General features: G+C 40.5%; 1 protein-coding gene across 1 annotated transcript in view; it reads right to left on the bottom strand.

Annotated features, from left to right (window-relative positions):
* Positions 1–867: 867 nt before the first annotated feature.
* bcl6ab (BCL6A transcription repressor b) overlaps positions 868–11,934 on the bottom strand; it is a 32,396-nt gene continuing 21,329 nt past the window's right edge. Inside the window, exons 8-9 of the mRNA XM_061891421.1 lie at positions 4,212–4,349; positions 868–4,027 (exon numbers count right to left, since the gene is read on the bottom strand). Coding sequence (XP_061747405.1) covers positions 3,905–4,027; positions 4,212–4,349 — 261 coding nt within the window. The 3' untranslated portion in view covers positions 868–3,904. The remainder of the gene's footprint in view (positions 4,028–4,211; positions 4,350–11,934) is intronic.

Below are 11,934 nucleotides of genomic sequence, written 5' to 3' on the forward strand. Positions count from 1 at the left end.
GCCACTCTGATTTTGTTTTTTATTAGTTTTGGAACTAGTAATCTATTTCTCTTGGTTTCATTTGCTTGATTGGTTGTTTGTTTGATGTTGGATTTCTGTTGCTGAAAAAAATACTTTTTAGCTTTTTTCTTGAAGTAAATATATATGGGTCGAAATTGTAACACCATAGATGTTACTATAGTTAAAATTCTTAAAATGAAAAAAATAAATAAAACACATTTATTTAAGAGATGTGTTCTAATACCCCTTAGTAATAGTTAGGTAACACAACAACCTTTTTTTATGTATATGATTCTCTTGAGGTTCGTTTTACCATTTTTAAAAATTGAAATCGAGGGGTATACTGACAAAATAAGGCCCAATGGCCTTAAACCAAAAATATTAAAACCAATATTTTCAAGGATAAGGAAGTCTAACAAGGTAACCAAGAGATGAGAAACAAATTGGATGATAGGTAATGGTTTTTAGTGTATTTTACAGCTGATTTAAAACATGGGTCAAAACCGACCCGTTAACATAAGAGATGGTAACAGAAAGCTAACACAAGAGGAAGGTTAAAGAAAAATGCTGTAAAAACCACAGTACATTTAAATTTTACCGTGAAATCTATAGCTACTTTTACATTGCACCATTTGATGGATAACCTTCTCTGAAATCATTTTTATTAGTGTTTATTTCTATTTAAAAAAATGGTTTGATATATTTCTCCCAGAACACAAATACATTTAGTAAGATAAGTTAGAATACTTTGATACATATTTCCAGGCTTTTGAGGGCCAAAGAAAATGAAGTGGTGAAATCTTTCTTTTTTTTGTGTGTGTGCAAATCTTGGTTGGTGTGATAAAAAGAATGCAAAAGAGCGCTGCATCTTGTTGCGGTATGCATGTTTATTTCTATTTTATAAATATAAATATATATTATGTATTCTGCAGTTACAAAGACATAAGCAATATTCCTGAGCATCTGTGCATTTTAAGAGCTACATACAATGAATCACATAACATAAGAGCGTACATGTAGACAGCGTCAAAAATGAAGCCACTGTAACCAATACATTGATTTGAATGTAAGGCACTGTAAAAATGCACTGGGTGGAATAACTTTACAGTTAGCTCAGGGCAACATGGCAGCAGCAACATTGTGACCATGACGGTGGGTTTGAACATAAATAATGACTTCACTATGCATCGATAAGTGAGCACATGCTTTGAGAACATTTCAACATATTAGCAACGCTTGAAAAAAATAGTTGAAAACGATGACGGAAAAACAGCGATATGTGTGTGTGTGCAAAATACGAATGATGGCATATGACATAATACAAAAATGATGCTATAGTTATAAAGCAGTATGTACACGTAATCCGTACCAAAAGTGACAACCTTTTTGCTACTGTCCTTCAGTGAAGCTGAATGTGGGCATGAGAAGCAATGTTTAATAAATCCACGCTCTGCCAGCAGATGGCAATCTGGAAACAATATTTACAAATAGACGTGACGGCGTACCAATGACTCGTAGCAATACTGCGACAAAACTGACAAAACTGTAACAGTAATTGATACGTGCAGTACAGGCCACACGTTTGGACACCTTCTCATTCAATGAGTTTTCTTTATTTTCATGACTATTTACATTGTAGATTGCCACTGAAGGCAGCAAAACTATGAATGGACACATGTAGAGTTATGTACTTAACCCAAAAAAAACACGTTTTATATTCTAATTTCTTCAAAATAGCCACCCTTTGCTCCGATTACTGCTTTGCACACTCTTGGCATTCTCCTCGAGCTTCAAGAGGTGAAATGGTTTTCACTTCATATGTGTGATCGAAGCTCAACGAGAGAATGCCAAGAGTGTGCAAATCAGAATAGGAAATACTTGATTGATCCCAGAGGGGAAATTAAGAACAGCAGTAATCAGAGCAAAGGGAGGCTATTTTGAAGAAACTAAAATATAAAACATCCATCCATCCATCTTCTTCCGCTTATCAGAGGTCGGGTCGCGGGGGCAGCAGCTTAAGCAGGGACGCCCAGACTTCCTTCTCCCCAGCCACTTCGTCTAGCTCTTCCCGGGGGATCCCGAGGCGTTCCCAGGCCAGCCGGGAGACATAGTCTTCCCAACGTGTCCTGGGTCTTCCCCGTGGCCTCTTACCGGTTGGACGTGCCCTAAACACCTCCTTAGGGAGGCGTTCGGGTGGCATCCTGACCAGATGCCCGAACCACCTCATCTGGCTCCTCTCGATGTGAAGGAGCAGCGGCTTTACTTTGAGTTCCTCCCGGATGGCAGAGCTTCTCACCCTATCTCTAAGGGAGAGCCCCGCCACACGGCGGAGGAAACTCATTTCGGCCGCTTGTACCCGTGATCTTATCCTTTCGGTCATGACCCAAAGCTCATGACCATAGGTGAGGATGGGAACGTAGATCGACCGGTAAATTGAGAGCTTTGCCTTCCGGCTCAGCTCCTTCTTCACCACAACGGATCGGTACATATAAAACATGTTTTCAGTTATTTCCCTTTTTTTTGTTAAGTACATACACTATATTCCCAAAAGTATTTGGCCACCTGCCTTGACATACATATGAACTTGAAGTGCCATTCCATTCCTATCAAATACGGTTCACAGCTTTTGCAGCTATTCTAGCTTCAACTCTTCTGGAATTCTGTCCACAAGGTTGAGAATTGTGTTTTTAGGAATTTTCGACAATTCTTCCAAATACGCATTAGTTAGTTTTCACACCGATGTTGGTTGAGAAGGCTTGGCTCTCAGTCTCCGTTTTAGTTCTATCGGGTTCAGGTCAGGACTCTGTGCAGGCCAGTCAAGTTCATCCACACCAGACTCCATGTCATTCACGTCTTTATGGGCATTGCTTTGTGCACTGGTCCATATTGGAAGAGGAAGGGGCCCGCTTCAAACTCTTCCCACAAGATTGGGCGCATGGAATTGTCCAAAATGTTTTCATATCCTGGAGCATTCAAAGTTCCTTTCACTGGAACTAAGGGGCCAAGCCCAACTCCTAAAAAAAAAAAAAACAACCCCACACCATAATTCCTCCTCCACCAAATTTCACACTGAGCACAATGCAGTCCGAAATGTAACCTCCAAACCCAGACTTGTCCATCAAGTTGCCAGATGGAAAAGCGTTCTCCAAAGTAGGTGTCTCCACTGCTCTAGAGTCCAGTGGCAAAGTGCTTTTCACCACTGCATCCGACGCTTTGCATCGGACTTGTTTACGCATGGCTTAGACGCAGCTGCTCGACCATGGAAATCCATTCCATAAAGCTCTCTGCGCACTGTAGGTGGGTTAATTGGAAGGTCACATGAAGTCTAGAGCTCTGTAGCAACTGACTGTGCAGAAAGTCTTTGCACTATGCTCTTCAGTCAACATCCGCTGACCCCCCCCTCTGACAATTTACGTGGCCTACCATTTTGAGGCTGAGTTGCTGTTCTTCCCAAACGCTTCAATTTTGTTGACTTCGGAGTATTTAGGAGCGAGGAAATTTCACCACTGGATTTGTTGCACAGGTGTCATCCTATGACAGTTCCACGCTGGAAATAACTGAGCTCCTGAGAGCGGCCCGTTCTTTCACAAATGTCTTTTGTACTTTCGGCTTAATAGTGTCCATTCATAGTTTTGATGCCTTCAGTGACAATCTGCAATGTAAATAGTCATGAAAATAAAGAAACCCCATTGAATAAGAAGGTGTGTCCAAACCTTTGGCCTGTACTATATCTGCTCAAATTCACATTCAAATTGTACATTCAGTTGTTTGAGGTGGTTCAGAATAAACTCTGAAATACTCAAATAGTAAAATATATACAAAATATGGTTCTTTGGATGTTGAGTATTTTTTGACAATGCGGTGGCTGGTAAAATACAAAAGAAAAAAAAATACTGCAGTGGGCTCAGCAGGAGGTCAGGCTGCTGGGCCGATAATGCGCCTTGGTGTTAGTGATGGCGCCGTGTTTCTGTCGCAGATGAAGCCTCAGCTGACTCTTATGTCTGAAGTGAAGATCACACTTTTCACACTGCGTAAACGACAAGCAAAGAAAAAAAAGAGACACAATTCAGAATCGGGTTGTGCGCACGTTTCACGCCGCCCACCCCAATTTCCACGGCCCGGGATTAGCAGTCTGGGTTCGGGGTGACCGGGGGATTACGACTATATCTTGTCAGCAGGACACGGTGAATAAGGAAAGGAGACAGACTTACATGATAAGGTTTCTCTCCGGTGTGAATGCGCATGTGGCTTTTGAGCGTCTGTAAGTGGCGGAAGTGCGTGCCACAGATTTCACAAGGGTATGGCTTTTCTCCTGTGTGGATTAACACGTGGGCACGAAGGTGGGCCACCTGAAAAACACACAAAAAAATACTGGTTGAAATCAATCAATCAATCAATGTTTACTTATATAGCCCTAAATCACTAGTGTCTCAAAGGGCTGCACAAACAACTACGACATCCTCGGTAGGCCCACATAAGGGCAAAGAAAACTCACACCCAGTGGGACGTCGGTGACAATGATGACTATGAGAACCTTGGAGAGGAGGAAAGCAATGGATGTCGAGCGGGTCTAACATGATACTGTGAAAGTTCAATCCATAATGGATCCAACACAGTCGCGAGAGTCCAGTCCAAAGCGGATCCGACACAGCAGTGAGAGTCCCGTTCACAGCGGAGCCAGCAGGAAACCATCCCAAGCGGAGGCGGATCAGCAGCGCAGAGATGTCCCCAGCCGATACACAGGCGAGCAGTACATGGCCACCGGATCGGACCGGTATCAATGAGAAATTATTAATAATAAATTCTGCTATCTGTGCCCTGAACCTCAGGCTCGAGGTCAGTCGAAGCTAGCATACTTCTAAATCCGTGAATTATTTGGTTTAACATACAAAATTAGCTAAAATGATTGCATAAAATGTTAGCATGGTAATGTTAGCATTAGGGTTGGGTATTAGCGATGCACCGAAATGAAAATTTGTGGCCGAAGCCGAATAAAATATAAACGCTTGGCTGAAGGCCGAATACCGAATAATGAATGCAGTTTTTCAGAATTTTTTAAATGTTGCATAAATAGCCTAGAATAAATATTTAGACATGTTTTTCAAATAAAGTAATTTTCTTATTGAATATTGACATTTTTTAAATTTTCCAGTAACCTTTGCTTTTAAAAAAAAAAGCACAAAGTTTTTCATTTATATTAGGCCTTCAAACAAAACATGCATTCCAAAAAAAAATAAAGTGCATTAAAGTGGATAAACCCACAACAAATGAATTATTGTCCTTTTGGCAAAAGTCTGCTTAGCCACAGTAGATCAATCAATCTATCAATGTTTATTTATATAGCCCCCAAATCACAAATGTCTCAAAGGACTGCACAAATCATTACGACTACAACATCCTCGGAAGAACCCACACAAGGGCAAGGAAAACTCACACCCAGTGGGCAGGGAGAATTCACATCCAGTAGATATGCTAATAATGTAAACAGAAGGCTCAAGTAAATCTCAATTAAGTGTGTGCTTGTAACCTCATACACTTATACAGGTAGCCTACACAACAGGCTAATAATGTAAACAGAGGCCCCACTAAATCTCAAAGAGTGTGTGCTTGTAACCTCACACTTATACAGGTACACAACATATCCCAACGTCACTGCACGTTGGTTGATTGCGTCACCGCGTCAAAAAATTGCGTCACACGCCACTATTCGGCCTTGTTCTTAACTCATTCCACCGAAGGCCGAATGTGGCTTTTTTTGCCATATTCGGCCGAATATATTCGGTTACCGATTAATAGGTGCATCCCTATTGGGTATCAAGTATCGATTGGAACCGGGACTAACTTTCCGATTCTCCCGGAATCGTTCAAAAGTTTAAATTTCGATTCCTAGTTCCGATACCCAGTCCGCCGACCGTAAAAAAAGAATAAGTCCGCCGACCGGAAGAAGAAGCCGCTGAACACCAACGAAGAAGCGTCGAGCGAGTCAGTCAAGCATGGATAGTGGGCGTCGTCGGTCGAAAGTGTGGCTTTATTTTACTAAAAAAAAATGAAATATCGGTGAAATGTAACACGTGCGACAGGACTGTTTCGTGCTTAGGAGGGTGCACGTCGAACATGATGAAGCGCCTCCGAGGTCATGGAGTACAAATAAATGCGTGTCCTGTCTTCGACGCGCTGCGCCGACCGTCCTCCTCTGCCTCTTTCTCTGGCTCCGGCGCCCAGCCTGGCACCTCGGTGATTGCACCGCAGTCCGAATCTGGTAAGTAAAACTATATATATGCAATAAATAATGTGTTTTGCACCAACGTTGAGGCAGCTAACAAATTAGCCCGCATATTTTTTCATAGCCAGGCTCCGCGATGTGCTCAGCGTACTCCGTTCACCGTAGCGCCAATGGGGAAGATGTCGGTGCCACAAACGGAAGTGTGCCACAGAAAGGTCACTGCACACATAGTCAAAGGACTGCATCCCTTTTCAGGTGGAATCTCCAACATTTAGGTTAGTTAAGCAATAACGTTAGAGCTAAGCTAATGGATGCTGGGCTAAACAGTAACAGCAACATTACATGTTTGTTTATGTTTGCAGGGATATGGTGAAAACTCTCAATCCAAAATACATACTACCTTCCAGGGACTACCTGGATCGGAATCGAGAATAGTCAGGAATTGGAATCGAAACAAAGAATCGGAATCGTTCGAATTCAAACGATACCTAACCCTAGTTAGCATGATGGCATAGGACAAGTTAATGCACATTATTGTAGGTATAAACATACAAGATTATCTAAACACCTAACATACAACGTTAGCATTCTAATGCTAACATGCTAATATAAGGAACGTTAGCATACTTCCAAAATGGCGCCAAGCATCAAACCCTGTTGTTTTTAGGTTCAACCATACAAATTTAACTAAAAAGCTAGAATAGAACGTTAAGATGCTAGCATAATTACATAAGACAAGCTAACATAATTATAAGATAGCGTCTTATATAAAAAAAAAAAATTCACTGTTTTTAAGTGTAAACATACAAAAATAGCCGATCAGCCTGCTAATATGAGAGACGTTAGCATTAGAGATGTCTGATAATATCGGACTGACTTAGTCTAGTCATGGACTGCAGATATTATCGGCCGATAAATGCTTTAAAATGTAATTATCGGTATCGGTTTCAAAAATAATAATTGATGACTTTTTAAAACGCCGCTGTACGGAGTGGTACACGGACGTAGGGAGAAGTACAGAGTACCAAAACACCTTAACGGCACTGCCTTTACATGCCGGCCCAATCACATAATATCTACTGCTTTTCACACACACAAGTGAATGCAAGTCATACTTGGTCAACAGCCATACAGTTCACACTGAGCGTGGCTGTATAAATACCTTTAACACTGTTACAAATATACGCCACACTGTGAACCCACACCAAACAAGAATGACAAACACATTTCGGGAGAACATCTGCACCGTAACACAACATAAACTCAACAGAACAAGTACCCTGAACCCCTTGCAGCACTAACTCTTCCGGGACGCTACAATATACACCCCCCGCTTTTGAGGCTCGTTAAAAAATATAATGCACTTTGTGACTTCAATAATAAACATGGCAGTGCCATGTTGCCATTTTTTTCCATAACCTGAGTTGATTTATTTTGGAAAACCTTGTTACATTGTTCAATGCATCCAGCGGGGGGCATCATAACAAAATGAGGCAAGTAAATGTGTTAATTCCACGACTGTATATATCGGTATCGGTTAATATTGGAATCGGTAATTAAAAGTTGGACAATATCGGCAAAAAAGCCATTATCGGACATATCTAGTTAGCATACTTCCAAGATGGCGCCGAGCATCAAACTTGATTGTTTTTAGGTTAATTTTGGATCCCCAAGACATTGAGTGTCATGTTTTTAAAAACAATCATTATTCAAATAATAATAATTAACTAAAGCAATGCAATGAATTATTGACCTATTTAAGGATCCAATTACTTCAATTATATCATTTTGAAGGCAGCACGGTGGAACAGGGGTTAGTGCATGTGCTTCACAATACGAAGGTCGTGGTACTCCGGCTTCCTCCCACCGCTAAAAACATGCACCTGGGAATAGGTTGATTGGCAACAGTAAATTGGTCCTAGTGTGTGAATGTGAGTGTGAATGTTGTCTGTCTATCTGTGTTGGCCCTGCGATGAGGTGGCGACTTGTCCAGGGTGTACCCTGCCTTCCGCCCGATTGTAGCTGAGAAAGGCGCCAGCACCCCCCGCGACCCCGAAAGAGAATAAGCGGTAGGAAATGGATGGATGGAAGTTGGTCCTAGTGTGTGAATGTGAGTGTGATTGTTGTCTGTCTATCTGTGTTGGTCCTGCGATGAGGTGGCGACTTGTCCAGGGTGTACGACGCCTTCCGCCCATGTGCAGCTGAGATAGATTGCAGCACCCCCCGCGACCCCGAAAGAGACAAGCGGTAGAAAATGGATGGATGGGCATCTTACATAAGCTCGGGCCCAGAAAAGCCGGCGGCGTTTCTGGGTGTTGTTGATAAATGGCTTTCGGTTTGCATAGTAGAGTTTTAACTTGCACTTAGTTTTCTGAGGTGTTCCTGAGCCCATTTGGTGATATCCTTTACACACCGATGTCGATTTTTGATGCAGTACCGCCGGGGGTATCCAAGGTCACAGGCATTCAATGTTTGGTTTTTCGGCCGTGCAATGGAGTTTCTGAATCTTTTGATGATATCACGGACCGTAGATGGTGAAATCCCAAAATTCCCTCCAATAGCTTGTTGAGAAATGTTCTTAAACTGTTGGGACGATTTGCTCACGCATTTGTTCACAAAATGATGCACCGTTACAACATAAACTCAACAGAACAAATACTCTGAACCCCTTGCAGCACTAACTCTTCCGGGACGCTACAATATACATATATTTTGAGGCATGTTAAAAAAAATAATGCACTCTGTGACTTCAATAATAAATATCGCAACCCCGAAAGGGACAAGCGGTAGTAAATGGATGGATGGATTCCACTTTGAAAAAAGTTTATTTTTTATTTTTTTGTTGCATATTTTGTGTGTTTGCTATTAAAAAAGGGGTTTATTTGAAAAAAGGGCATACAAGATAAAAAAAACAAAAACAAAATTTATGTCAATGGATGAATTAGAAACTTCAAATTATGTAAGCATTAATATAAGACACTTTGATGACTGAGACCCTTTTGAGTCCTCGGCACCATCAAACTTTAACCAAAATTGAGGGGAGCCCTAAGGTTACAATTAATATTGTATTGGTATTGAAAATGAATATTGTTGAAATGGCCTCCGCATGCTTTATTTTTCAGTGTGAGGCCCTCTGGGTAAAAACTTGGTTTAGTGCAATAATATATTTAGAGTGCATTTGGGTGTATTAATGTTTGTTGGTCACCATCAACTTATCAAATAAAAACAAATATTCTTGAAACTGGAGTTCCGCAATATTTTTGACATCGATATGGCCGCCAATAGAGCTTTTAACACTGTTGTTATATTGCATGTTGACGACACATTCTAGCTCTCCATCCATCCATCCATCCATTTTCTACCGCTTATTCCCTTTCGGGGTCGCGGGGGGCACTGGCGCCTATCTCAGCTACAATCGGGCGGAAGGCAGGGTACACCCTGGACAAGTCGCCACCTCATCGCAGGGCCAACACAGATAGACAGACAACATTCACACTCACATTCACACACTAGGGCCAATTTAGTGTTGCCAATCAACCTATCCCCAGGTGCATGTCTTTGGAAGTGGGAGGAAGCCGGAGTACCCGGAGGGAACCCACGCAGTCACGGGGAGAACATGCAAACTCCACACAGAAAGATCCCGAGCCTGGATTTGAACCCAGGACTGCAGTACCTTCGTATTGTGAGGCAGACGCACTAACCCCTCTGCCACCGTGAAGCCCACATTCTAGCTCTGTCTCTCAAATTTGACAAGCGAACAAAGACGTCCTCGCTAGCAGATATTGTCTGTAGTTTAATTTCCATCCATCCATCCATTTTTCTACCGCTTATTCCCTTTGGGGTCGCTGGTGCCTATCTCAGCTACAATTGGGCGAAAGGCTGGGTACACCCTGGAGAAGACGCCACCTCATCGCAGTGTAATAAAAACGTAATTTTTATGTCAAATTTCTATTAAAACACAATTGATATGTACAACAAAAGGCAATAAAAGTACTGTTTTAAAGTTGCATTGCTATTGAAGTAAACAGTTTGTTAAACAGCAATAAAAGTACTTTTTAAGTTACATTTTTAATGTATAGCAAAACATTTCCTTTTTAAAGCAAAATTTCTATTGAAACATATACCGTATTTTTCGGACTATAAATCGCAGATTTTTCATAGTTTCCGGAGTGATTTATGTGTGAAATTATTAACACATTACAGTAAAATATCAAATAATATTATAATCATCAGCTAAGAGCATTAGCACAACCTACTCAGGTAGGTAGCTGGGCTTCGTGTGTATATTTTCAGTTTGTTTATTAGTATAGCCAGCAACTTGAGGGTTACATGTTCGATCCCCGCTTCTGCCATCCTAGTCACTGCTGTTGTGTCCTTGGGCAAGACACTTTACCCACCTGCTCCCCGTGCCACCCACACTGGTTTAAAATGTAACTTAGATATTGGGTTTCACTATGTAAAGCGCTATATAAATATAATTCACGTCACTTCACATTTATCTCATTCGCGGAAGAGACGCAGAAAATGTCAGCAATCGTCACAGACACGTCAGCAATTGTCTCACACACACCAATAAGAATTTGGCGGGGGAGGGTCATGGCAGAAGTGCATTGTGGGTAATGGAATGCTAACTGCTATATGCTATATGCTACTGCCGTAACTATTAAAATGGATCAATCCATTGTTGGCTGTAACTTATAAAAACTGAGAAGGGCCGAACAAAAATGGCACCGAAAGGCAAATCATGTACTGCAGATTACAAGCTGGACGTAGTGAAATATTCAGCAGAAAACGACAAGAGGAAGCGGCGCATACCTTTGGAGTTGGCAGAGTTGTTTAGAAGAGACATCGAGGAAGGAGATTTCATCGGATTTATCGATTAGGAGTGACAGATTGTTTGGTAAATGTATAGCATGTTCTATATGTTATAGTTATTTGAATGACTCTTACCATAATACGTTATGTTAACATACCAGGCACGTTTTCCGTTGGTTATTTATGCGTCATATAACGTACACTTATTTGGCCTGATGTTCACTATTCTTTATTTATTTTAAATTGCCTTTCAAATGTCTATTCTTGGTGTTGGATTTTATCAAATAAATTTCCCCCAAAATGCGACTTATACTCCAGTGCGACGTATATATTATGTTTTTTTTCCTTCTTTATTATGCATTTTCGGCCGGTGCGACATATACTCCGGAGCGATTTATAATCCAAAAAATATGGTAAGTGTAAAATAAACAACGGCAAAAAAAAAGACCTTTTTGCAATTTTTTTATATCCAAAAATATTTGAAAGAGACAAAAACATTTTTAAAGTAAGACATATTTTTAAACATATTTGGGGTGTACAATTTTGATCATGTCTAAGGGTATTTGAGTGCCTTTTAAAAGAGCTATTTAAAAAAAAAAAAAATTAACAAACTGACAATATATATATTTTTTAATTATTTTAAGTTAAAAAAAAAAGTGGAACATATATGATACAATATCTACAATAAACAACAGCAATAAATGAATACATTTTAAAGTTAAAATAATATTTAAACATATTTTAGACGTATTATAAACACAAAAAAATACTTTTTTAAAGTTGAATTTCTATAGAAACATATCGGATGTGTATAATAAACAGCAAAAAATGTAAAGTAACATTTCTATCGTGAAACCTATATTAGATTTGCAGAATAAAAACAGCTAAAAATATAC

The sequence above is a fragment of the Nerophis ophidion genome, linkage group LG28 (assembly GCF_033978795.1).
Source record: "Nerophis ophidion isolate RoL-2023_Sa linkage group LG28, RoL_Noph_v1.0, whole genome shotgun sequence".
Taxonomy (NCBI): Eukaryota; Metazoa; Chordata; class Actinopteri; order Syngnathiformes; family Syngnathidae; genus Nerophis; species Nerophis ophidion.